The sequence below is a fragment of the Myotis myotis genome, unplaced genomic scaffold (assembly GCF_014108235.1).
Source record: "Myotis myotis isolate mMyoMyo1 unplaced genomic scaffold, mMyoMyo1.p scaffold_m19_p_44, whole genome shotgun sequence".
In the NCBI taxonomy this organism is placed as follows: Eukaryota; Metazoa; Chordata; class Mammalia; order Chiroptera; family Vespertilionidae; genus Myotis; species Myotis myotis.
In genome coordinates this window covers 781,617-807,567 of record NW_023416351.1, presented here as the reverse complement: position 1 = coordinate 807,567, position 25,951 = coordinate 781,617, and the positions used below count along the sequence as shown (strand labels likewise).

Sequence of the window (25,951 nt, the reverse complement as noted above, 5' to 3'; positions counted from 1 at the left end):
TGCCTGAGCCGGGAGCCCCCAGGACCTCGGGGAGCCAGTCCCTCATATCGCCACCGCTGGCCTGACCAGGAAAAACGCGGGGGGACGCCCACAGCTTGTCCCTCAGCTCCGGGCAGGGCCCTGGCAGGTCCCAGGAGCGGCAGACGCGGTGCCCAGGGCTCTCGCGATAGAGGCCGGATGTGCACTGTCACTGAGGAGACCAGGCATCTCCCAGCCTGGCCTGGTGTGGCCGTGGCCGTAGGGCACACAGGGACCCACAGGAGGGCCCATCTTCACAGCAGCCGGTGGGCCAGGTGGGGACGGCGACAGAAGCCCAGCGACCTCAGGGCAGGAGAGGGGGGCAGCAGGCTGACCCAGGCTCAGGGGTGGCATGTGGGGGCAGAGGGACCATCACTAGCTTCTCCCATGGCCCTGCCCTTCCGGCCCCCAGAGGGTGTGCAGGATGTAAAAGGAGGCCGGGCAGCGTCCCAGGCAAGGGGCTTTGGTGCACGGCTTTCGGGCCAGAGCCGGGTGCCCCCGTGCCGCGGGCAGAGTGCGAGGGCCCAGCACCTCAGGAGGAAGGACCCGGGCACAGCGGGGCTCCTGGGACCCGACAGCAGCATGGCCCTGAGCTGGGTCCCAGGTGGCTGGTCCCCGAGCCCCGGAACCCCCAGGCGGAGAGGCAATGAGGTACTTCCGGTGGACCCTTTGAGCCCAGCCCTCTCGCTCACCCCACAGACCCCACCAGCAGACAGAGCCTCAGCCGAGAATCAGGAGTGACCCCGAGGCACCGCTGCCACAGGGAGGTCACACCCACCTCCTTGAACTTGCCCTCCTGGTGCAGCTGGTGGACGTGGGCCAGCAGGGACCCCCGGTCTGCATCCTGCAGCTGGAAGATGCTGACCAGTGGCTCCACGAGACTCAGGGGGCTCTCAGCCAGGAGCGTGGCCGCACGGGCCTGCAGTGGCCCCAGCCCCGGGCTGCCCTGGAAGCCCGAGACCTGGCCTCAGCTGGTGGTGACCTGGCCAGGGGCTTGGTGCAGGGCGGGCAAGGCCCAGAGGTGGAGATACCGTTGAGGGAGATGTCAGGGGCTGAGGGTCAAGCCCACAGGCCAAGGTGCGATGGCTGGTCTTCAGGCCGAGTCCCTAGCCCCCACCACCCGGGCAACCCCAGTGGCTGCAGAGGCCCGTCAGCTGGGTAAGCAGGTGGGAGAAGCCGTCTGTGGAAGGTGGCCAATGGGGCCCCGGGGGAGAGGGGCTTACCTGGGCGGGCCCCGGGGGAGGGGGTGTTACCGGGGGGCCCCGAGGGAGGGGGGTTTACCTGGGGGGGCCCCGGGGGAGGGGGTGTTACCTGGGCGGGCCCCGAGGGAGGGGGTGTTACTGGGGGGCCCCGGGGGAAGGGGGGCTTACCTGGGGGGGCTCCGGGGGAGGGGGTGTTACCTGGGCGGGCCCCGAGGGAGGGGGTGTTACCTGGGGGGGCCCCGGGGGAGGGGGGCTTACCTGGGGGAGCCCCGGGGGAGGGGGTGTTACCTGGGCGGGCCCCGGGGGAGGATGTGCCTGCAGCCACCGCTCCAGCTCCCTCGTGAGCCAGGCCTCCAGGGAGGAGCCCTTCCGCCGCCAGGCCCTGCGGCCCTCCAACAGGTCCAGGAGGGCAGCGCGCGGGTCGTCCAGGGCAGCGAAGCCCCGCCAGGCCTCCTCCTTGAACTGTGGAGACGCCTCAGTCATGTGTGCTTGTGCCAGCCCTGCCGGGCTCAGGGGCACAGTGGCCTATCGGGAGGCGGGACGGGCTCGGCAGCCCCCACGGTGGCAGCTGGTGCTCCTGCCCTCGCGCTCTAGGCCACAGGCCTGTGTCCTCCCCAGCTCCCACGGGCAGGCCCAGGGAGGCCCGCGGCCGGGCACCCGCACCCACAGCTCACCTGCTGCGGCTGCCGCGTGGACCACAGCGCCTGCAGGGTCGGCAGGAACCCCAGCATGTCCTGGCCTGAGGAACAAGACAGGGCCACGCGGGCTGTGTGGGGGGGGGGGCGGCGCACCTGACACCACCCAGTGCCCAGGGCCTCCCGCCCCCTCTGGCTGGAGCTCCCACTGTCCCTCCCCTGGGCCTGTCCCTGCCCCTCACCAGCAGGCATCACCTAGCGGCTGGGAGCCCAGCTGGCATTGCAGCCGCGGGAGCTGCAGGTCTCGGAACAGCTATGTGAGCTGGGGGGCAGGCAGCAGCACCACGCCCACAGCTCTGACCAGGCCCCCCGAGCCTGCAGGCACGTGCAGCGGGGTCTGCACCCCCCACCTCCGCATCATGTCACAGCCCCCCCAACCGCCGCCCCCGCCTCTGATGCCCGGGCTCCTGCTGCGCCCTGGCAGGCCGGCTGCTCCCCGAAGCCTCCCGACACGGCCAAGTGCCCCTGGGCCCCACCACAGCCCTGCTGCTCGTCCAGCCCGGCCCCGCAGGACGGCCTGAGACCACAGAGCGGGCACGCGCTTCGCCCAGTGCTGGCCGCCAGCCCCAGGGGAGGTAAGGCCCCCTTCAGCGTGGGAAAGGACAGTGCCTCCGACCAGGCCAAGGTCAGCACCAGCAGGGCCAGCTGGTCTGGAAACGTCGCCGCCACCTGTGAGCCAGGGGCCCGGGCACCAGCTCTGCGTCACCCACAGCCACCGGCACCCCCGGCTGCTTCAGAGGGCCACCCAGGCCCCCACCTGTGCCTCACCAGCCTCCTCTCTATCCCATCCCACCCACACCCCTGCCCTCCACAGACCCCAGGCAGAACAGGCCCTGCCCCCCGCCAGGCCCCTCCTCACTGAGCCGGTGCCAAGGGCTTGCTGAGCACAGGACCCAGAGGGAATGTCCGAGAAACTCCGTTCTGTCCAGAGCTACCCCGGCCCCTGGGCTCAGCGCTGGGAGCACAGGGGGGACGGCAGCAGGGAGGCTGCGCCCCTGGCCGGTGTGGCTCAGTGGACAGAGCGTCGGCCTGCGGACTAAAGAGTCCGGGTTCGATTCCAGTCAAGGGTACGCACCTCGGTTGCAGACTCGATCTCCCATGTGGGACGTGCGAGAGGCAGTCAATCAATGATTCTGTATTCTGTCTCATCATTGATGTTTTTCTCTCTCTTACCCCCTCCCTTCCCCTCTGAAATCAATAAAAATATATTTTAAAAAATAAAAATCAATGGAGGATTAAAAAAAAAAGCGACATGGAGGAACCTCACACGCCTGTGACTGAGAGACGCTAGGCCAGTGGTTCTCAACCTTCCTGATGCCGGACCCTTTAATACAGCTCCTCATGCTGTGGTGACCCCAACCATAACATTATTGTCGCTGCTACTTCCTAACTGTAATGTTGCTACTGTTATGAATCGTCATGTACATATCTGATATGCAGGATGTATTTTCATTGTTACAAATTGGGCATAATTAAAGCCTAGTGATTAATCACAAAAACAATATGTAATTATATATGTGTTTTCCGATGGTCTTAGGCGACCCCTGTGAAAGGGTCGTTCGACCCCCAAAGGGATCGCGACCCACAGGTTGAGAATCGCTGCGCTAGACTAACAGGGCTCCACATGGTGTGACACTAACTACTCCCTGGTTGTGCCTGTGTTTGGGGCCTCTCAGGCCACGCCCAACAGTACCCTCCCCCCCAGGAGGGGCAGCAGGGCCAGGCCATGCCCAACAGTACCCTCCCCCCCAGGAGGGGCAGGCAGCAGGGCCGGGCGAGGGACCTGCCCACCATCCTCAGCACCCCCAGACCTCGACAGTTGTGGGGCTGCCTGCAGGGTCTCTGACCCCATGGGGAGGGGCAGGGCAGACCCACTTCCCTGTGAGACACAGACACGTTCCAGAAAAACCCAGCTGCCAAGTTACTGTCTACACAGACCCGGTTACCTCATCCCGCAGCTGGGCTGAGAAATGGGACACGAAGTGGGTGGAGCGGGGGCAGGGAGTCCCGGGTGGGCTGGACTGAGAGCTGGTTGGCAGACACCTGGCCTCCAGCAGCGGGCGGTCTCCACGGAGCCACCCCAAGCCCCACCGAGCAGCCGGCGAAAGCACACCCCAGGGGCAGGTGGCGGCTCTCGGCTCAGGATCTCAAAGGCTCCTACCCCGGCCTGGCGCGGCCATCGGCCCAGCAGGGCCCAGTCCCAACACTGACCCGGGCTGCCCAGACCACAGGGTGTGTCCGCCCAGACCGCAGGGTGTGTCCACCGGCGGCCTGAGCACCCGGGGGCACCAGACACCTGTGTTTGTCACAGTGGCTGTCAGTCCAGGACTGGCCATCCACCCTCCCCACGGCGCCGAGGGGCCCAGCCTGGGCCGTCCACCCGGGAAAGGGCCGAGGTGTGAGCCCCGTGAGTCTCCCGCCCGCATTCCCACCCGTGGGCTGTTTCTGAGAGGCCGCCCGCCGGGAGCCCACTGCTCTGCCGCCGCGGCCCCTGGTCCACCCCATCTGAGCCCGTTGTCCTGCTTCATCAGCAAAGGGGAGCCTCACCACCAGCTGCTCAGCACAGACGGGGGGCCAGCACCCGTACCCCATGTGTACCCCAGCACAGAACCCCCACTCTGCACATGCACGTGGCATCCCACACGTGGATCATGCACGTGCACCACAGAACACACCCTGCACAAACCACACTCACAGACCCGTGTCACTCCCCCGACACACACGCCCCAGCACGCACCCCGCACCCCTCCCCCCGCCAAATGCTGGGGTCCAACCCCAGCAGGTCCAGGGGTCCCCAAAGGTGTGGATGGAGTCGGCAAAGAAGGAATGACACAGAGACAGTGTTCAGATGATCATCATAGCGAGGTTCTCTAGCCAGGTTCTGTCCAGGTTCTCTTGCCATGTTCTCTCGCTAGGTTCTGTCTCTAGGTTCTGTGGCCAGGTTCTCTCGCTAGGTTCTGTCTCTAGGTTCTGTGGCCAGTTTCTGACCAGGATCTTTTGCCATGTTCTCTCCAGCGAAGTTCTTCTGTCTCTAGGTTCTGTGTAAGTTCTGTGTCTAGGTTCTGTCTCTAGGTTCTGTGGCCAGGTTCTCTCGCTAGGTTCTGTCTCTAGGTTCTGTGGCCAGTTTCTGACCAGGATCTTTTGCCATGTTCTCTCCAGCGAAGTTCTTCTGTCTCTAGGTTCTGTGTAAGTTCTGTGTCTAGGTTCTGTGTCTAGGTTCTGTGTCTAGGTTCTATGTCCTGTTGTCTTGTTACATCTGTATTTATACCAGTTGACTCCAATCCTATCAATCTCTATTCCAAAGGTTAGGGCGTTTCTTATCTCCATTCCAGGGAGTAAAGATTATGTAGCTTAAGCACGATTGTTCATAGTTAAAGTGATTAATTACCCGCCTGGCACTTAGTTAAGGGGTTTTATTCCCTCCCTAACTTCAGGGGAAAATCCCTACCTGGGGAAACAACCTTTCTCAGAGAGGTGACCTTGGTTAAAACACATAGTGCCAAGAAGGTGAGCAAACATATTAAGAACAGTATGCCATATATGCCAGGTCCCTTGAAACAGCAAGGATGGACCGGCTCCCGGCAGCCAAACGCAGCCCAGCTGGACTCAGGACTGTGGGGACACAGCCCCCCACACAACAGCACTCACCAGGAGCAGGGTCACCAGCGGGGTCTGCACCAGCGGGGGGGTGTCCGGGGTCCATCCTCAGGGCGGCGGGAAGGCACAGGGAGGCCGCAGGCAGCCTGAGGAAGGTGGGACTAGAGAAGAGGGACAATCAGGCCTGGGTCCCACCTGGGGAGGCGGAGGGATCCCGAAGCAGGCACACAGGGCCACCTCCCTATCTCAGGGGCTGGGGGACCCCCGGGTGGACCTGCAGCGAGAACCCACGAGCCCCCGCGGCTCGCCCAGGCTGTACCCGTCGCAGGTGGCCACCAGGTTCCCGCGGATGCGCATTTGACACTGGACGCGCTCCCGCATTTGCGGAGAGCACCCTATTTTTCCTCCTTGAGCCTGTTTTCTCGAGGCCTTGTAAAGACTTCTTGCTATGCTCTGGTCGGTTTGGCTCAGTGGATAGAGCGTTGGCCTGCGGACTGAAAGGTCCCGGGTTCGATTCTGGCCAAGGGCATGTACCTTGGCTGTGGGTACATCCCCAGTTAGGGGGTGTGCAGGAGGCAGCTGATCAATGTTTCTCTCTCATCGATGTTTCTAACTCTCTATCCCTCTCCCTTCCTCTCTGTAAAAAATCAATAAAATATATTTAAAAAAAAATAAATAAAGACTTCCTGCTCACAGGCGGCTGTGGGTATCACAGGACCACACATGGCCGCCTGCAGGTCCAGGCCGGCCTGACCCAGGCGTCGGAGACAGCCCACCTCGAGGCCACTCCCAGGGGCTCCTCGGTTGTCTCTGTGGATCTTTACGTCCATATTTCTCTCTTTTTTTTTAATACATTTGATCTCAGAGAGTAAAGGAGAGGGAGAGAGAGACATCAGTGATGAGAGAGGATCACGGATCGGCTGCCTCCTGCATGCCCCCCACTGGGGATCGAGCCTGCGACCCAGGCATATGCCCTGACTGGGAATTGAACCCTGACCTTCTGGTTCACAGGCCATCGGTCAACCACTGAGCCACACTGGCCGGGCACGCCCATATTCCTAAGGAATATACAGTTTGGCCATTTCTTGGGTTTCCTGTCTGACTGGCCAGCTTAGAGGTAAGAGCTCACTGTGGGCCCACGCACCGCAGCTCCCGGACGCGGCAGCAGAGCAGTGGGCTCCCGGCACCAGGCATGCGGTGGGCCTGTGAAGACGGCCCTGCAAACCCTGCTCACAGCCGAGCCGTGTGGGGACCACCCGACGCCTCTTCCCTGCACCGTCCGCTCCAGACTTCCGCTCTGGCCACGTGGACCGGTGCCGGCCAGCCCTCCCAGTGCAAACACATCAACCGGAAAACAGAGTTCGGGCACCGATTGCGGACATCAAGCAACACGCGGCCCTGCTTCCTGCGAGCAGGGCAGGGCCCGCGGGGGGCCTGGGGTGACCTGCCAGCCATGCCCCCTGACCTGGGCCCGGCGCACTGCGTCCTGCCGCAGAGGAGGTGGCAGGTCTGTGGACAGGCTGTCCTCTCCCGTGTCCTCACGGTCCTCCTCTCCTCCTCTCATGAGGTCACCAGTTACAGAGAACCTCATTTCACCTAAATCGCCTCTTTAAAAACCCGTCTCCAGCCCAAGCCGGTGTGGTTCAGTGGGTAGAGCGTCGGCCTGTGGACTGAAGGATCCCGGGTTCAATTTTAGTCAAGGGCATATGCCCAGGCTGTGGGCTTCATCCCCAGTGGGGGGCATGAAGGAGGCAGCCAATCCATGATTCTCTCATCACTGATGTTTCTATCTCTATCTCTCTCCCTTCCTCTCTAAAATCAATGAAAATATATTTTAAAAATCCTATATAATAGCCGAAACCGGTTTGGCTCAGTGGATAGAGCGTTGGCCTGCGGACTGAAGGGTTCCAGGTTCGATTCCGGTCAAGGGCATGTGCCTGGGTTGCGGGCACATCCCCAGTGGGAGATGTGCAGGAGGCGGCTGATCGATGTTTCTCTCTCATCGATGTTTCTAGCTATCTCTCTCCCTTCCTCTCTGTAAAAAATCAATAAAATATATTTTTAAAAAATCCTATATAATAAAAGCCTAATATGCTAAGTGTCCAGTCATCCGGTCGTCCATTCAACCAATCAAAGTATAATATGCTAATGATATGCTGAGGCCGCTCAACTGCTTGCTATGACGTGAACTGACCACCAGGGGGCAGAGAGTTGACCAGTCGACCAGTCTCTATAATGTGCACTGACCACCAGGGGGCAGACGCTCTGACCAGTAGGTTAGCTTGCTGCTGGGGTCCAGCCAATCAGGGCTGAGGGAGATGGGCCGGACATGCCCTGGAGCCCTTCCACAGTCCCTCCCTGGCTGGCCAACCTCCCACGTCCCTCCCTGGCCCCAATCGTGCACCAGTGGGGTCCCTCGGCCTGGCCTGTGCCCTCTCGCAACCCGGGCTGAGGACCCCCCCCCAAATGCACTAATTTCGTGCACTGGGCCTCTAGTAAACAAATAAAAGCCCCATCTCCAAATATGGCCACTGGGAGTCAGGGCTTCAACATGAATTTGGGGGTCGACACGGTTCAGCCATAACAGGGGACCTGGACACCCATGGTTCCTTCTCCTGAAAGTGGCAGCACTGCCCCATGCTAGCTGTTCAGGCCCTGGGGAGGTGGGGGGCCCAGCAGCTGGGTACCCCTTCTCTCCGACCCTCTGTGAGAGCAGGAGGGGGCTGCTGGCCACACACAGGGGAGAGAACCAAGGTTTGGCCCGTTCCTCCCACTGCACCCCGATTCCCTTTCACTTTCTCCTAGAGACATGCGGTCAGGGCAGCGCCCCATGTGGGCAGTCAGACCGGCTGCTTGCCGCCTGGACAGGTGCACACGCCTTCCCCACACGTTCCAGGGCACCAGCCACAGCAGGGCCCACACGGAGTCACTGCCCCCCCACACAACCCCCGAGTACCGCACCCCATACAGTCCCCAGGCCAGCCCCCACTTCCCCATCCCCCTTCACGAGACCCCCACCCTCCAGGGTCCCGAGTTGGCAGCGGCCGGGAGCTGGGGGCCCATCTGTTGTCCAGGTGCTGCTCACCCCATCACGGCTGCTCTCCATCAGGGTCTCCCATGAGCCCACCTGTCTGTCCATATCCCGCCTGGCCTCTCCTGGGGGACACGGCACAGCGCTGGGCACGGAGAGGGCAGCCCGACCCCACGGTCCCTAATGGCTGGGCCGCCCCATCTCTGGGGCCCTCTGACCTCACAGGGAGGATGACTTGGACTTGCCAGGGGCCGCCACAGGAAGCTGGCCAGGCCCCAGGTTTCCATGGGGTCAGTTCACAGGCGACCCAGGCCGCTGGCATGCTGGGCGCAGTCACTTAAAACGGATGCGAGGCCGGCAGGGGGCGCTCAACCCCCATGTCAGTTACAGACCCAGAGAGGCCACCGGGCAGGCCCACCAGCGGGACCCCGGCCGGCACCTGGGCCAGCGAGAAACCACCTTCCCGAGCTCTCCCTTCCGCCGGACTGTGGCCACCGCCTCCCCAGCCTCCTCCCTTTTCCCAAAGGGAGGTCCCCTCCTTCGTCGCCCGCCCGCCCGCGGATCTGCTGCAGGAGCTCTCCGAACTGCTAGCCTGTGCTGCTCCCGAGGGCCTGGCCGCTCGTTTTCAAGGTCCACGTGGAGGGTCCTGGGAAGAGGGAGCTGCGGCACCAGCTCGGCCCGGCCCGGCCCGGCCCGGCCTGGGACCCGCCGGCGGGTTCGGAACTTGCCGGCCCACCACTGCCTGAGCTAATTCCTAAAGCTCAACGCATCTCGCCAGGGAGGGTTTGGTTCCCTGGACAGAGCATCGGACTGCGGACTGAGGGGTCCCGGGTTCGATTCCGGCTCAGGGCACAGGCCTGGGTTGCGGGCTCCACCTCCAGTAGGGGGCGTGCAGGAAGCAGCCGATCGATGATTCTCTCATCATTGATGTTTCTATCTCTCTCTCCCTTCCTCTCTGAAATCAATAAAGAAATATATTTTAAAAAATAATAAATAAAAAATAAAAGCGAGGTCTCGCTCCGCCCTCCGCGCCGGGCGGTCCTGATCCTGGACCCTCCTGGGCTGCGGGAAGCGCAGGAAGGAAGCCGCCTTCGGGGCCAGCAGGGGGCGCTGTGCGATGCAGGACCGGCCCCGCGCTCCGCCTCCCCGCCCCGAGCTCCCCGCCCCGCGCTCCGCCCCCGCACTCCGCCTCCCCGCCCCTGCCCCGCCTCCCCGCCCCGCGCTCCGCCCCGCACTCCGCCTCCCCGCCCCGCGCTCCGCCTCCCCGCCCCGCGCTGCCTCCCCGCCCCGCGCTCCGCCTTCCCGCCCCGCACTCCGCCTCCCCGCCCCGCGCTCCCTCCCGCGGACGTTCGCCGCCCCGCCGCTCCCACTTCCTCCTTCCCTGTCTCGTGAGACGGGCCCGGTGTACGCAGCCTGCCTGCCCCGGGCAGCCATTCGCTGCGGCCCCCAAGCAAACCCGTCTTTGTGGCAGGACTTCCGCCTTCGGGACCCCAGGGCCCGTCTGGGCAAACCCGCCCCGAGGCCGGAGGAGGCTGGGTTCGGCCCGCTCGCCAAGACCCCACCTCGGGGGAGGATGGGGGCCCTGGGAGGCGGGGACGGGGGCCGTGGGCTCCTGAGAGGCAGACCCAGAAGTGTGGCCCGGGCGCTGCACCCTGCTTTCCCCAGCCCCCCGCCCAGTGGTGACCCGCCTCTGGGTCCCCCCGGGTGCCCTCCGCAGCGCCGGCCGGTGGCCCGAGGCCAGGACGCGCTCCAGGCGCAACCCGGCTCCAGAGCGCAAAGACCTGGACTTCGCGCCCGTCAGACTCGGCCCGGGCGGGCGGGTGGCGGCGACAGCTCGGCCCCTGAGGGTGCTGGGCCGAGGCCCTGCCCACCCGCTGCCCCGAGGCCCAGCCCGGCCTCCTGCGCCTCAGCCCGCCCGCCTCTGCGCGCACCCCGGGGGGCGCTCACCTGAACTCGGGGGCCGCCCGGAACCTTGGCTCAGCCCCGGCAGTAGCGGTAGCGAAGGACCCGGACGGCTTTCCCTGGAGCACCCAGGCCACGCAGCCGGGCGGGTCCCAGGATCCGGGCTGAAGCGGCGGCGCGAGCGCTTGGAGCGTTTTGGCGGAAGTCCTGAGGGGGCGGGGTCAGGCCATGGAGGGGCGGGGCTTCCACGGAAAGGGCGGGGCCATTTCCCAGTGGGGCCGGACCACTGGGCGGGGCGTGGGGCGTGGTCATGCGGGAAGGGGCGGGGCCTCCCTGCCCCCGGGGGCGCCTAGGAGAGCAGGTGGCGTGGCGCACCTGGCTCTCACGGACATCCTGCCCCCGGACACGTGCCCAGCAGTCAGTCCGTCTCCCCTGACCCCCCGACCGGCCTCGGGGGGACCCCACAGCCCGAGCCCATCTCCGGACCCAGACGTCCCTGCTCTGCGGTCATCTCACCGAACCCTTCCCTGCACCCCACCCGCCACCTGCCGCGCTCCTACCCGGAAGCAGGGACTTCCGCGGCGGCGAGACAGGTGCGGACGCCGCCATGCCCTCGCTCGGGGACCAGGTGCGAGACTGGCAGCGGGGCGTGGAGGCCGTGGAGCGCGGGGACTGGGGCTGCGCGCTGCGCCTCTTCTCGGGCTTCCCGGAGCCGCCCGCCAAGATGTGCTTCAACGTGGGCTGCGTGCACCTGCTGGCCGGGGACCCGGAGGCCGCGCTGCGGGTGAGCCAGGGCGCCCGGGTTGGTCGCGGAGACTCCACCTCTGGGGGAGGCTGCTCCCGGACACCGACACCGGGGCCTTACCGCTCCGGGTGCACAGCCAAGTGATAAAGACCCCGCTGCAGGGCCCCGCCCTTCCTCCCGGGGTCACCTGGAGACATCCGGTCAGTGTTCTGCCCCAGTGGACACCTGAGGCGGAGCCGGTGGGCGGGGACCCTCTCCCGGAGCCCAGTCAGGGCCAGCACGAGGGTCAGGTTCCTCCGCGCCTCCCCTGTGCGCTGACCCAGTGCCAGGGCCAACACCCGCTCAGGTGCTCCCGGGCGACGTGCTCACATACCCGGAAACAAGCTGGCGGCTGGACCCCGCTGAGAAGGGACACACCTGTCCCCCAGATGTAAAGTCTGGGGTTTCAGCAGATGCCTGCGGTAGGAGACGGTTCTTTGCCCAAACCCCAGATGTGAGTGCCCACCTGTCTCCCAACCTGCACCCCCAAACAACCAAGAACTCAGTGGTGCACAAGGGCACACACACCTGGCTTTACCCAGGGGGCGGCACAGAGCAACTCTCTGCCCTTTAAAGGCTTTAAAGCTCATCCAGCGACGACGCTGTACCCCAATTTCTGTCGGTGAAAATGAAAAAAGAGTGTATGCCCAGCCGGCAGGGCATGGCTCCGTGGCTGAACGTTGACCTAAGAACCAGGAGGTCACGGTTCCATTCCCTGTCAGGCCAGGTGCCTGGGTTGGGGGCTCCATCCCCAGTAGGGGGCGTGCAGGAGGCAGCTGACTGCTGGGGTCCAACCCCAGCAGGTCCAGGGGTCCCCAAAGGTGTGGATGGAGTCGGCGAAGAAGGAATGACACAGAGACAGCGTTCAGTTGATCAGCAGCCTAGCCAGGATCTCCAGCCAAGTTCTGGTCTGGATCTCCAGTGAAGTTCTGCTTAGGACCTCCAGCCAGGTTCTGTGTCCATGTTCTCTTGCTAGGTTCTCCAGGTTCTCCAGCCAGGTTCTGTAGCCATGTTCCCTCGCTAGGTTCTCCAGCCAGGTTCTGTGTCCATGTTCTCCTGCTAGGTTCTCCAGCCAGGTTCTGTAGCCATGTTCCCTTGCTAGATTCTCCAGCCAGGTTCTGTCCAGGTTCTCCAGCCAGGTTCAGTCACCAGGTTCTAGTCAGGTTCTCTTGCCAATTTCTGTAGTCAGGTTCAGTCCAGGATCTTTTGCCATGTTCTCTCATTAGGTTCTGTCTCTAGGTTCTGAGGCCAGTTTCTGTCCAGGATCTTTTGCCATGTTCTCTCCAGCGAAGTTCTTCTGTCTCTAGAGAACGTTCTGTGTAGGTTCTGTGCCTAGGTTCTCTCTCTCTTGGTTCCGTATTCTAAGTTCTGTGTCTTGCTGTCTTATTACATCTGTATTTATACCAGTTGATTCAATCCTATCAATCTCTATTACAAAGGTTAGGGCGTTTCTTATCTCCATTCCAGGGAGTAAAGATTATGTAGCTTAAGCATGATTGTTCATAGTTAAAGAGATTAATTACCCGCCTGGCACTTAGTTAAGAGGTTTTATTCCCTCCCTAACTTCAGGGGAAAATCCCTACCTGGGGAAACAACCTTTCTCAGAGACCTTGGTCAAAACACATAGTGCCAAGAAGGTGAGCAAACATATTAAGAACAGCATGCCACATATGCCAGGACCCTTGAAACAGCAAGCATGGACCGGCTCCCGGCAGCTGACCCATGATTCTCTCTCATCATTGATGTTTCTGTCCCTCTCTCCCTCTCCCTTCCTCTCTGCAATCAATAATATATATATATATATATATTATAAAGACATCCATGTCAGGGCCTCCCAAACTCCTCCAGCGAAGGGACTGGGCAAAATGCACCGGGGACCCTCCGCCATGTCTGGCCTTGCATACGGACCCACAGCTCTCGGTGACCCTTTCCGTTAAATGTTGTCCACGGAAGGGAATCCGATCACTGGACACCAGGTAGTTCAGCAGCAAACCAGGTCACAGGCGTCCAGTCAATCACATCCGCCTAAACTGCGATTTAACTGGAGAGGGACGCAGGTGTGGCGGAGGCGTCTGCGTGTTCAAGGCTCCCCTCCTCAGAGGAGGAGCCGGAGTGTTGTCTGAGGTCAGTAACCTCAGGTAGCAGTCGATGGGACTCATTAGTAATACAGTGGGGCCTTGACTTACGAGTTTAATTCGTTCAGAGACGGAGCTCATTAACGAGCTCGTTAACTCAAATTATTCTGTGTGGATGTGAGGGCGATCTGGCTGCGACCTCTGTCACCCCATTGATCGCCAGGGTTGATTGGGCTGATCTGGCTGGCTAGGCGGGTGTCCCCCTCCTCCCTCACTGATCCATGTGCGTCCCCCCCAAGCTGCGCGCTTGGTCAAAGAGGACGACCCCCCCCCCCCCCCAGGAGGGGACCGGTCTTCGGTCAAGGGTATAGGAGTAGCTGCGCTCCCCTGCTAGAACCTCCAAACAAGCTCTCAAATTACTCTGTCAACTCAGTGCAAAAAGTCGGCGGAGGGACAGCTGGTATCTCAAAAAACTCGCTAGTCGGGACACTCGTAAGTCAAGGCCCCACTGTACAGAGATTTAAAAAAACAACCAGGCAGCCCTGCCGCGGTGGCTCAGGGGCTGAGCGCCCACCTATGAACCAGGAGCACAGGCCCAGGTTGCGGGCTCGATCCCCAGTGTGGGGCGTGCAGGGGGCAGCCCGGTGAGGGGGTGCGCGGGGCCGCACCCTGTGTGTGGGCTCCACAGGAGCCTGGGTCTGGCGGCTCCCGGGCGGGACAGCGAGCGAACAAACGACGTCACTGCCCTGCGCGCCCCGCAGTCTCTGCGCGCCGCCCACCTGGGTCAGGTTCAGCCACAAGCCCCTCCCCCTCCCCCCACAGCTGCGAGAGCAGGACCCTGACCCTCGGCCTCCGTCCTCCTCAGGAGCAGATGACGTCATCCCGAGTGTGGTTTAGGAAGAGCTGCATGTTCTTTCTGATTCCACTAGATAAGTGTGTCATTGCGTGTGAGCTCCCAAAATAGGGTTTCCACAAGACAAAAGTCTTGCATAACTGCATCCCGAGGTGACTCATCTGCGCGCCTCCGGTCGGCTCCCCTGGTCCTCCTGGCAAACAACATGGTGCGGCAGGACCTCCTTGTGCTCTGAGCCTGGAAAGGCATCTGGGGAGCTCAGGGTGGGGTGGGGTTGAGGCTGTGGCAGCGAAGGGGCCTGAATGCCCTGTGCGCCCAGGCGAGAGCTCCGAGGGCCTCTGGCTGGTGCAGGGGCCGACCCTGCAGGCGGCTGTCCCAGGGCCGATGGAATTCCTTGGCCCGTCGCTGGTCATGCGCCCGGCCCGGGTCTGGGACACGGGGTGGTGGGTTACAGACCTTGGCATTCCACGGGCATTTTTCTTCCCAGGCATTTGACCAGGCAGTGACCAAGGATGCCTGCCTGGCTGTTGGCTTCTTCCAGCGCGGAGTGGCCCGCCTCCAGGTGGGGAGGTGAGCGCAGGGCTCTGGGTTCCTCCTCTGAAGGCCCCTTGTGCGCCTGCCTCCGCCCCTCCCAGGGTCACCCCCTGGGACTGGACGGAGCAGGGTGCAGGGCAGAGCCACAGCCTCTAGTCACTGTGAGGCGCACGCAGCGCCATGGAGGGCGCCCCCCCCCCCCCTTTGCTCCTTCGCTGCAGCAGGGCCTGTGGAAGCTGAGGCAGGGCTGGAGGGGTCTGTCCACGGGTGCCTGGGGTCCTCGCTGCTCACCAGGCTGTCGCACTGTGGCCCTTCCCAAGATGAGCCCCACAGATGGCCCCACACTCAGCTGGAGCCTCCCTGGGGGCAGGGGGTTGGTGGGGGAAGGGAGCTCTCAGTGGGGCTCTACCGGGAAGGGGGGCCTGAGAAGCAGGAGGGAAATGCCCAGGGCACAGCTGAGGTTCAAGAGACGGTCTGGGGTACAGACGGGACCCAGGCATGGGAGCGAGATACCCAGAATTCAGAGCTGGGCACCACCCAACATTCGAGATGCAGCCACATCTGAGCATTGAGCCCTTCGTTGGGACCTGAGTGACCACCACGGCCCCAGCAGGTGTCCCTGGAGCCTGGGCGGGGCAGGCTGGGCAGGGCTGCCCCCTAAAGCCGCGGCCCTGGCTCCTGCAGGTCCCAGGAGGCCCTGGCGGACTTCCAGCAGGCCCTGGCCCAGCTGAGGGGGAACGCCGCCATCGACTACACGCAGCTGGGCCTGCGCTTCAAGCTGCAGGCCTGGGAGGTAAGCGTGAGGGCGGGGCCGGCCAGGCCTCTGGACGCTGTCCATGGGCAGGTGGCCACTCAGGGGGCCCCCCTGTCTGTTACTGTCACGGGGGGGCTATGTGCACAGAGGCTCCCTCTGGCCAGGGGTCCCCCAGTCCCCGCTGGTCACTCTTCTACCCCAAGGAGGCTGGGGCCCTGGGGGAGAGGGGCATCGGGAGGCACCCCCCCCCCGTGCCCACACCACCCCCAGCATGCCTAGCAACATGGGGCCTTGGAGCCTCTGGGGGTCGTGGGAAAGGCCCGTCAGGTGCGGGCCCACAGCCCACCTGTGTCCCCGGCCCAGGGCACTGAGCAGTGCAGGTAGCTCCCAGCAGGCCCTGGTGCGGGACCCAGGGGTGGCAGTGGCTCTAGGAGGGTCGTGTCGCCGCAGGCCTTACCCCAATCCCATGTGTCCGTCAAAAGCCCTTTTCCATGGAGGGAGGGGACAGGCCAAGAAGGCAGCACCCCAGATCCATGGGGTGCAGTGCAGGGAGGAAGGGGCCATGAGGGGTCCCGCCGGGCGCAGAACAGGGGTGAGACAGTCCAGAGGACGCCCCAGGGATGGGAGGTGGGTCTGGGAGCGACCACCACTGAACCAGGCACCGGGAGGCCCTGGCGCTGTGGCCGGGAGTGTGGCGGCTGGATCAGGGGGGACCCTGCCGTGGGACTGGGGACGGGCCTGGAGCAAGACCAGGGCTTGGCTGGGGCGTGAAGGGCTGACCTGGGGTGGGACCGGGGCGGGTCCTGGCTGCGCCCCACCGTTCACCTGGCCCCCAGGTGCTGTTCAACGCGGCGACCGCGCAGTGCGCACTGGGGCTCTGGGCCGAGGCCACCCGCAGCCTCGAGGCAGCCGCCGCCACGGGGCCGGACGGGGCCCGCGGGGACCTGCGCGTCGCCCTGGCTCAAGTGCAGGTGAGGGTCGGTGAGGAGAGCCGGCCGGCCCTCCGCTGGCTCCTGAACCGACCCAGATCGGCTTCCGGGGCTCAGAGCTGCAGCTTGGGGCTCACACACGTGCAGACGCCTCGGACCAGCCATCGGAGATGAAGCCGCTTCGGAGGGAGGCGGCTGGGTGTGGCGGGGCTGGGCGGGGGCGCGGCGTGGCTGTGGGGAGACCCTCCTGCTCAGACACATCTGCGTGGCCCACGCCCCCAGAAACAGGCTCCCCTGCAGCCCCGGCTGGTCCCCAGGGGCGAGGTCTTCCGGCCCCCCCGGCGGCACCTGGAGCACCTGGAGCATGTGGACTTCCTGGGCAAGGCCAAGGTAGGGGCTCTTCCCACTGCCGGGCCCCAGGTCTCCTGGCCCAGCGCGGGCGTGGGGAGGGGGGGCGGGGGGGCTCACAAGGTGTCCTGAGCACCCGGCTGTGCTCACGGGGACACACGGGGTCTGTGCATGTCCCTGGAAAGGCCTTGGTGGGTGGAGAGTGGGCGCAGGGCTGGGGGCGTGTCTCCAAATGGCTCACGTGCCTGGGACCCAGGTGCTCCCGCCTCACCGTGTCCTCAGAGCCGAGGGCTGGGCCCGAGCAGGCTGGCCTGGCCACAGGGTGCCCGCCGGGTCGGGCCGGGGCGGGCGCAGCACCGCCTCACAGGACACGGAGCAGCTGGTCCCCGCGGGCAGGTGCACCGGGGAAGTGAGTCCTATTAGACTCCACCTTCGCAGTAGACTTCCTAAGAAGCAAGGATGCTGTAAAAGTTGTACTAGAAATAGCTTAGTGACTGGCACAGGCCAGCCCCGCGTGGCCTGGAGGCCGAGGGCCAGGGCAGCCCCGCCCCGCAGGTGGAGACTTGGGGTGTGGGCAGGCAGCCAGGGCTGGGAGTGGACATCACAGGCCTTGGGGTGCGGCTGGCGCCCCTGACCGGCACCCCCCTGCCGTCCCTCCCCAGGTGGTGGTGGCCTCTCCTGCGCTCGAGGCCCGAAACCAGGGCGTCTGGCCTCAGCGGCCCCAGGTGGGTGGGCACCTCCCCAGCCCCCGCCTCGGGGTTTGGGGTCAGAGGGTGGCAGCTCTCTCCTGCCGAGGAAGGGAGATGCCACCTGCTCTGACCCTCCTCGGGCTCCCCAACTTTCCTCTAATGGGAAGTTGGGGGTGGCCGTCCCCTCCTATGCAACAGCCTGTGCATCCCAGTCCTGCCTGGGGAGCCCTGCCAGCTGCCTGGCCTGGCGCTCCCCCGGAGTCTGTGCTGAGCCGGATGCCACCCTGTGCCCACAGGTTCGGGGTGAGGATGGTGGAGCCAGGCCCCAGGCTGGCCCAAGGTAGGAAGGGGTGCCTCCCCTGCGAGCTTCCTCTCCTGTCGGGCCAGAAGGAGCCCCGGGCACCAGCATGGCCACTCCCGTCCTGTCCTCTCTCAGATCGGAACTGGCCGGAGCCCCAGGGCCAGTTCCCACAGTCCTTCCCATGTCCCATCAGCCCTACCCGTGTCCCATCAGCCCTTCCCGTGTCCCATCAGCCCTTCCCGTGTCCCATCAGCCCTACCCTTGTCCCATCAGCCCTTCCCGTGTCCCATCAGCCCTTCCCGTGTCCCATCAGCCCTTCCCGTGTCCCATTAGCCCTTCCCGTGTCCCATCAGCCCTTCCTGTGTCCCATGTGTCAAAGGCCCAGGTTCCCTCTGCCTGAGCCCGTCCTGCCCCCATGGGACCGCCTCTCGGGCCTCTCGGGGCTCCAGGCTGCGTGGAGGGTCAGAGTGAGGCTCCGGGAAGGGGCACAGGCTGGGCTGTGGGTGAGGTCAGCACCCCCCCGGCCTTGGAGGGAGGGCCGTCCGGCTGGTGGTGCCCATCGTTGCACAGGGTGTGGGCCCACACTGCTCCCTCCTCGGTGCTGGGGCTCCCCCGGGCCCACCTTTTGCAGAGCCCTGGACCAAGGGGGCAGCCGGGGGGGGGTGCTGCGTCAGGGAGAAGTGAGCGCTGAGACTGGGGTTCCCTCCCCCCAGGGCCCTCGACACAGGTGCCTGCAGAGCCGACACCCCCCTGGACCCCAAGACGCCCTCCCATGCAGACCTGGAGGCTGGGCCTGACCAGGCCGGGTGGGCCGGCCCCTGTGCGCCCGGCACCTCTGACGAGCTGGTGAGTGAGCCCAGTGGGGTGGCAGGGCGCAGTACTGAAGGCCCCCGGGCTGAGTGTGGGGACTGGTGGCCACTGCTGGGCAGGCAGCCTCCGTGTCTGCTGGGGGACCAGCCAGGGGGACAGCGGCTGGTGCTCCCCATGTACAGGGCCTGGCGGTCCCCAGAGCCTGGCCTGCCGGCCTCACCTCCTGCTGTGGGTCCCCCGCCTCAGTCACGCTCCCAGCACCGGCCTCTCCTCCTGGCCACGGGGTGCCCAGGTGCTGGGCGAGGCTGAGGAGGGAGGGCCGTGGCTTCACGGGCAGGGCGCCCTGAGTGTGCCCACCGGCAGCACCAGGATCGGGGGTCCTGCCGCACAGAGGAGCCGTTCAATTTCACATTCGGTTTATCAAGGGCCCTCCACTTCATTCACTGCTGTTCCCACCGGCCCCTGGCCCCCCACCCGTGAGTCCTATCCTGGCCCCCACCCCTAGCCCCCTCCTCAGGCCCCTGCCCTGGCCCCCACCCCTGGCCCAGCAGAGCCATGGCTTCCCTTGCAGAGGCCCCACACGGACCAACTTGGCAAGCAGGTTCCTCTAGGTAAGGTGTCCTGTGGCCGGGGGGTGGGGGACGAGGGGGGGCTCTGTGGAGGGAGCAGGCATTGGGGATCTGGGAGCAAGGAGGAAGCTGGTGGCCTCGGGCCTCCCTGTGGTTCTGGCAGTTCCTCCAAAACGTTCCCCTCTTGAGGCACCTGAGTCCCTGCTCTGTCCCCTCTACAGGGCTGCTGGCACCCGGGGGGCCAGACCCTGAACATTCTGAGGACCCCACAGGTGCTGGGGTAAGAGGTTCCAACTCCCCAGGGACGTGGGGGCCCCGAGCCCAGGCCCTGTCCCTCTGAATGGCCCCGGGGACCCCGGCTGACTTAGCCTCCCAGTCCCATAGGCCCAGCCTCCCACCCTCAGGCCCTGCCCTCAGCCCCCATCCAAATCCCACCCGACCTTTCTGTCTGACCCCAGGGCGTGGCCGCCGGGGACCCCGAGTCCTGGGTGACCGTCACGGTGCAGTGCGCCTTCACCCTGGCCCTGCAAGCCCCCCGTGGAGCAGACCTGTCCCGCCTGAGGGCCCTGCTGGGCCAGGCCCTCCCTCTCCAGGCCCAGCATGGGCAGCTCAGGTGGCCTGCGGGGCTCAGCTGGGCGTCTCCCCGCCTGGGACTCAGAGAGGGACCCAGGGAGGGATCCCAGGGAGGGACCAGGGAGGGACCAGGGAGGGAGCCAGGGCCCAGCTGGAGGAGGCTGGCCCAGCAGAGGCTGTCATGTCGGAGGCCAGCAGCCTCCCCCAGCCCTCCCTGCGCAGCGGGCGCCATGGCGGCTGCTCTGACAGATCTCTTTGCAGTTACCAAGAGCCGGGTGACAGCGGGCGCTGGGTCCCCCTCCCAGAGGAGGGCCTGCGGGGGGCCCGGCAGGAGGCGGCCTCGGGCCCCGAAGGGCTGCGGCTGCAGTGCCGGGTGAGCCTGGGCTGGGCTGGGCCTGGTGGGGAGGCTCGGGGAGGGGGCGGCCCCAGGCCCTCTGGTGCCCGCGGCCCTGCAGTGTCCCCTCCGCCACAGGCAGCGGGCGGCCGGCCTGTCCTCTACCAGGTGGTGGCCCAGCACAGCTACTCCGCCCAGGGACCCGCGGACCTGGGCCTGCAGCCGGGGGACTCCGTGGACGTGCTGTGTGAGGGTAGGCAGCAGCGCCCTCCATCCCCTCCGGGCCGCGGGCGCCAGGGTCCATGCGTGGACGTGGCTCACGCCGGACCCTTGCAGTGGACCAGGCCTGGCTGGAGGGCCACTGCGACGGCCGCATCGGCATCTTCCCCAAGAGCTTCGTGGTCCCCGCGGGCCTGCGCTGAGGAGCCCGCTGCTGCCCCCCACCCGCCAACTGCCCTGCCCCCCCGCCCCCGCACCCCCCTTACCCCGCCTGCAAGACCAGCCCTGAGAAGTCCCGTGGTGAGAGGGTTTTAATAAAAGCAGTGCTCCCGCCAAGGTGTGACCGATTCAGCGGGTGTGGGCCAGTAACACGGGGCTCCAGGCTGGGCCTCCCCTGCCCCCCTGAGGCTCTGCTGACTCCGGGCACCCTGGCCCCCCACCTGCCCCTCCCAGGGAGTCAGGCCCCTTCGGGCTGCACCTGGTCCACATCCCCCTACGCCACAGTCACACAGCCCAGCGTCCCGGGGCCAGGATGGGGGCCCCGGCACGGCCTCCTTGGCCAGAGTAACTCAGGTCAGAGCCCACAGACGAGCCCCGCGGGGGACTGCGGGCAGGCGCCTGGGGGTCCCGGCCGGGCAGCCCGGGGCTGTGGGCGCTGGGCCTCCCCCGCCCCAGGAGGCTGTGCTCAGTCCCGGGGCCAGAGGAGCTGGGCCGCGGCCACCGTGAGAATGGCCGCGAGGGTCAGTGCCGCGAAAACGACGCTGGCCACCCAGACGGCGTGGCTCTCTGCCCGCCATTGGGCGGGCGCCTCGGCGGGGATCATGTTGGTCAGGTTCAGCATGTAGCCCAGCGTCCAGCCGATATCGGCGCCCCCGGCCTGCGGGCACACAGGCGGTCAGGGCTGCGGTCAGGGTCGTGCAGCCCCCACCCTTCCAGCCGCCCTCCCGGACCTGGGGGCAGCCACCTGCTTGCGGAACGCGATGCTGGACCAGGTCTCCTCGCTGAACCCATAGCCCTCGAGCAGGAGCGTGAGGATGTAGAGGCCGGAGGCGCAGTGGTCCCGCAACCACGGCTGCTGCTCGGGCCAGGCCGCCTCCACCTGGGCCGGTGAGGAGCCAGGTGAGGCCACACCTCCCAGGCCCGAGGGGCTGGTTCCACCTGAGGCCAAGGGGTGTCCTCCCTTCCATGGCTCCCCCAAACCCACTGGCCACTCTGTCCTGTCCGGGTGGGTCCCCAAGTCCCTGCTCAGCGAAGCTGTCCGGGCCCACCCACCAGCTTCCAGGGCTTCTGGCAGAACTCCCAGACGGTGGCGTTGACCGTGGCCAGCGGCTGCCCAGCCGTGAGGTTCAGGAAGTGGAAGGTGTGATAGAAGTTAGAGAAGGCCTGGGGCGGGGGGAGGAGATGGGGGTGTCTGCAATGGGGCGTCGCCGGGCAGGCCAGGTGCTCCCGACCCCACACCCAGTCCCCAGGAGCCCGCCTGTCCGCCTGCCCAGGGCTCAGCCGGGCCCACCTGGCACCAGGCCCCGGGGCTGGGACCCGAGCGCTCACATAGAACTGGCCCCGCACGGGGGGCTGGTAGACGCCGTTGAAGGCGCAGTCCTCTCGGCCATGGCAGCTGGGGAAGTTGAAGAGCTCCCGGATGGCCGAGACGCAGGCCCCGGGGTTCCCAGTCCCCTCCACAGGCAGGCTCGGGGGGAAGTCTGGGGGAGGCGCGGCCTGGACACACGGCGATTCGTACAGCGGGGCCAGGGACAGCGAGTCCACGTAGCCACTGTGGTAGCACGGGTGACGGACACGGGGGGCCGGGCTGCTCTGCAGGGGGGCAGGAGACGGCCATGAGCACCAGCCTGGGGCAGGCCCCCCTTGGGCCCCCCAGCTCCCCGAGAGCCCACCTGCACCAGCCTGGCCAGCAGCCTGTTCAGCATCTGGTCGCGGCCGAAGCAGGGGTAGCTGTGGGTGTAGACGCGGTGCTCGAAGCCGTAGAGGCGGAAGGAGGCCTGGGCGCTCTCGTCCCGAATGGGGCCTCGGGGCACGAAGGTGATCTGGGTGGAGGCCCCGCCCATGTCCAGGGCGCCCACCAGCGTCCCCTCCGGGGGCCGGATCCACTCTCCGGAGAAGGAATACTGAGCACAGACGGGCACCAGGTTCCAGGACTGGCCACACAGGCCAGCTCGGCCCCTCCCGCCCCCACCAGGCCGCCCGGGGCACCTTGACTAGCAGGCCCAGGACGTAGTTAATGGTGATCCAGCCCAAGGCGCCTTCATCCTGCCCGGAGAGGAGCTCGGCGCCCCAGAAGGCCAGGGGAGCCTGGCCCAGGACTTGGGCGACCGCTGCAAAGATGTGCTCGGCCTGGGAGCTGTTCTTCTGGCTGCGCAGAGCGGACGGGGCGAAGCTGGCGGGAGGCCGTGCCCGCCCAGGGCATTGAGAACTGGGCTCCGGCCCCTCCCGGCGACAAGTGCGGGCTCCACATGGCCCTCCTCACCTGAGCAGCCTCATGCCGGCCGTGGCCCCCAGGAACACAGGCGTCCGCTGCTGCTGCGCCTCCGGAACCACGGCCAGCGCCTCCTCCAGGCAGCCCCGCAGGCTCTCGCCAGCCTGCGCAGGGTCACTGGCGTAGGAGGAGATCCCCGGCCCTGAAACGGCATCCCAGGCCCAGGCTCCAGGCCCCGAAGGCTGGCTGGGCTGAAAGGGCCTATGGGGGTGGACAGTGGTCCCCAAAAGGCGTGTCCACATCCTCCCCGCTGCCAGCACCTTCCATGCGGCCTCGTTGGGGATAGGGGTCTTTGCAGATTAATTAGGTGAGGTCACCCTGGGGGGTCCTTATGCAGGAAGGGAGGGGCCTGCAGACCGGGAGGAAGCCACACAGGGGCCGGGGCAGAGGCTTGGGGGCTGGGACCCCCGAGGCTGGAGAGGCAGGAAGGGCTCAGGCGGGACCTGTCCAGACCCCGGGAGGCAATTGCAGGCTCCGGCCCAGCACCCACAGACCAGCTGGGCCTCCTGGGGCCTCTCCCCCAACCTCTCGGAGCTCCTTTCCTTGAGGGTAATTTGCCGACTTGCTGAGGAACAGAGACCAGCCTAGGCCAGCTCCCAGCCCTCCACCGGCTGGGAAGTCCAGCCTCGGGGGAGGGGGCAGCTCCCAACACCGCCCCCTCTGACCGAGCGGCTGCTGACCTTTCACCTGGCAGGCCAGGGCTTGGCTGACCACGCCCGTGTCGTTCTCCTTGTCCGCCGGCCACCGGTACACAAAGAGGGACGTGTGGGAGGACCCCGCATCGAACACGATCCCAAACTGGGAGTGACACAGGGTCAGGAGGGTGTGGAGGGACCCCCACCCCCACACACCCTTGGCCCCGCCCCCGCCCTGTGGGCACACCCATCGGCCCCGCCCCTTGCCCTGTGGGCACACCCATCGGCCCCGCCCCTGCCCTGCGGGCGCACCTTGGAGTCCGTGGGCAGGAGGACGCTGATGGCCTCAACCAGGGTGAGCACCAGCGCGGTGACGGCCAGGGCTGCCGTGGCGCCCAGCAGGGCCGTGAGCACCTGTGTCTTGCCCGTCAGCTTCATGCTGGGGGCGGGGCTGGACCTGGGGGTGGGCGGCAGTGGTCAGACTCCACCACTCGCCCTCCTGGGGTTCTGCCCACCCCGCTGGGCCAGTGGGCGCCCGAAGGCCACGTCTCGGGAGCCCAGGGAGCGACAGGCGCTGGAGGGGGTGGGAGCCGGGCCCCGGAGGCCGGGTCTGCACTGGGAGTCCCACAGAGCCTCTGTAAGGCCACATGGCAGGCCAGGGCCACCCGCCTGCCCCTCCCCGTTGTCCTGGCAGCTGGCCCTGTGGACCCCTCCCAGGACCCCACCTCCCAACCTCCTGCCTCCTCTCAGGGCCGCCCCCAGGCCTCTCCCAGGTGGGGTTCCTCCCTGGGCCCTGAGGTCAGGCCTACCCAGAAAGGCACAGGTGACCTGCACCCCGATGGACGAATGAGGTTGCTGCGTCCCGGGAAGCGTGTCTCCACTACAGGACCTGAGGGGCAGTTAGCAGAGACCGGGTTTGTGTGGGAAACCCAGCCTCAGCTTCTGCAGTCTGAGCTGAAAGGTTTTATTCCGGCCCCTGACGCCACCACACCCCGGCAGCGGCCTGGCTGACCCGGAGGGCAGGGCCTCAGCTGCTGCTCACCAGGGTCACCCAGAGCCTCGAGCCAGCTGGCACCGCTGCCCGGGGAACCTGATCTCAGAGTCGGCAGCACTTTGGGGTCCCCGTGATTTTGTATTGTATCATCTATTCCCCCAGGAAGGCAAACACGGCTAGTGTGGTGTGCTCCATTCAGACTGTGCCAGCAGGGAGCAGGGAAGGGGGAGGAGGGAGCAGGGAGGCAGGCTGCCTCTGTCCTCTCCTGCCACAGTCCTGACCAGCCCTAAAGGGGTGCTGACAGCTGGGGGGCTGTCCGCTGTGTGGCTCTGATGCCACTTTAAGGAGGGAAGACAGAGGCCCAGAGGCGGCAGGTGCTGCTTGGGCTGCAGCGAGGCCAGGCCTGGCCACGGCTCAGAGACAAGCAGGTGACAGGTCAGAGCCCGGGACCCAGGACCCCATGTCACACCCCATCTCCAGGGGATACAGCATTGAACCCCCAGTGGGTGGGCAAAGAGAATGGGCCGACTCCCCAGAGTCAGGAGAGCCCCCAGGACGGTCAGCACCCTCCTAGGACTGGTAAGCCCCCCTCAGACCAGGACAGTCCCTCTGGACTGGTCAGCACCCCCAGGACTGGTGGGCCCCTCACCTGGGCTGGCGGCAGCAGGAGGAAGCTGGACGGCTGTCCCTCAGACACCTGTGGCTGCGGCCCTGCCTGTCCCCTCCCCACCCCGTTAGTCACCAGCCTCCCCACCTGCATCTGCAGGCAGGTGACAAGCCTGGAAGCCTGAGCCCTGCGCCAGCCCCACCCCCACCCCCTGAGCTTGCAGACCAGCGGCTGAGGCTTCTGAAGCCAAGTCCAGGCCCCTGCCAGTCACTCCCCCGCCAGGCTCTCCCCAGCCGCCTGTGCCCAGGTTGTTCCCCCTGGGGGTCCCCCCTCTGCCCTCCCTGTTCTGGGACCCAAGCAGGTGGGCCCGCCCCTCCTGGGAGGCGGACATTACCCTCCGACCCTACCCTCCCCCAGTTGGCAGAAGCGCCAGGGCTGGGCTGAGGGCAGGTCAGAGTCAGGTGAGTCAGGTGACTAGAAGGGGAGCCAGGGCTCAGCGGGAGCAAAGGCCGGAGGTGGCCCAGCCCAGGTCAGGGGGCCGGGGCTGCAGCCTGGGCGCCTGCTGGTTGCACAGCTGGAGGGCCCTGGCCTCCCTCCCCAAACAGCGGCTCCTTCTCCACAGCTTGTCTTGGGGGGCGAGGTCCCAGGGATGGACGGAGCCTGGCTTCTCCCGCTCAGCACAGGCGCCGGTCCCTCCTCTGCGCCCACCTCCCGTCCTCCCCGTCCAAGGTCCAAGGCATTCGGACCCTGAAGAGACAGGTGAGGGACGTTCGGGCACAGGTCTCCCCTGACCGACTGAGGACACAGACCACGGGGTCCTGAAGTCAGGCCACTTTTAACTGCCCCCCCCCCCTTCCCAGCAGGAGAGAGCCAGTTCTCTGCTCCCTCCCCAGCGACCTCTTGGTTCTTGGGTCCGCGCTCAACCACTGAGCCACACCGGCCCGGCTCCGTCATAAGTTTTGACAAGCTCTTCTGCCCATTTTTTAGTTGGATTTTTAAATTGTTTT

At 65.7% G+C, this 25,951-nt stretch overlaps 3 protein-coding genes across 6 annotated transcripts in view; 1 reads left to right on the top strand and 2 right to left on the bottom strand.

Moving 5' to 3' along the window:
• Positions 1-10,647, bottom strand: part of EXD3 (exonuclease 3'-5' domain containing 3) — a 46,121-nt gene extending 35,474 nt beyond the window's left edge. The window contains exons 1-5 of one of the 2 annotated variants that reach the window (XM_036306919.1): positions 10,491-10,647; positions 5,564-5,673; positions 1,895-1,959; positions 1,509-1,682; positions 797-964 (exon numbers count right to left, since the gene is read on the bottom strand). In XM_036306919.1, coding sequence (XP_036162812.1) covers positions 797-964; positions 1,509-1,682; positions 1,895-1,959; positions 5,564-5,618 — 462 coding nt within the window. In that variant the 5' untranslated portion in view covers positions 5,619-5,673; positions 10,491-10,647. The remainder of the gene's footprint in view (positions 1-796; positions 965-1,508; positions 1,683-1,894; positions 1,960-5,563; positions 5,674-10,490) is intronic. The other variant, XM_036306920.1, reaches the window with a different exon arrangement.
• Positions 10,648-10,736: 89 nt separating this feature from the next.
• On the top strand, positions 10,737-20,489 carry NOXA1 (NADPH oxidase activator 1). 2 transcript variants are annotated; one of them, XM_036306921.1, is made up of 14 exons: positions 10,887-11,229; positions 14,645-14,727; positions 15,376-15,484; positions 16,282-16,416; positions 16,657-16,764; positions 17,385-17,447; positions 17,708-17,751; positions 18,426-18,558; positions 19,094-19,133; positions 19,313-19,371; positions 19,550-19,704; positions 19,926-20,037; positions 20,137-20,251; positions 20,335-20,489. In XM_036306921.1, exons 1-14 carry the CDS (start codon positions 11,053-11,055, stop codon positions 20,418-20,420), a joined length of 1,419 nt encoding a protein of 472 aa, XP_036162814.1. In that variant the 5' UTR covers positions 10,887-11,052; the 3' UTR covers positions 20,421-20,489. The 2 variants fall into 2 exon arrangements, with proteins under 2 accessions (XP_036162815.1, XP_036162814.1); XM_036306922.1 differs by having other exon boundaries at positions 10,737-11,229; positions 19,040-19,133; positions 19,926-20,251.
• A 27-nt stretch (positions 20,490-20,516) lies between these two features.
• ENTPD8 (ectonucleoside triphosphate diphosphohydrolase 8) lies at positions 20,517-25,078 on the bottom strand. Of its 2 annotated transcripts, XM_036306923.1 has the most exons (11): positions 24,987-25,078; positions 24,153-24,232; positions 23,656-23,800; positions 23,389-23,506; positions 22,700-22,850; positions 22,426-22,585; positions 22,110-22,340; positions 21,766-22,029; positions 21,490-21,600; positions 21,182-21,316; positions 20,517-21,094 (listed from the first exon to the last, which is right to left on the bottom strand). In XM_036306923.1, the coding sequence occupies exons 3-11, from the start codon at positions 23,779-23,781 to the stop codon at positions 20,903-20,905; spliced, it is 1,488 nt and encodes a 495-aa protein (XP_036162816.1). In that variant the 5' UTR covers positions 23,782-23,800; positions 24,153-24,232; positions 24,987-25,078; the 3' UTR covers positions 20,517-20,902. The 2 variants fall into 2 exon arrangements, with proteins under 2 accessions (XP_036162816.1, XP_036162817.1); XM_036306924.1 differs by lacking the exon at positions 24,987-25,078 and having other exon boundaries at positions 24,153-24,314.
• Positions 25,079-25,951: the final 873 nt, after the last annotated feature.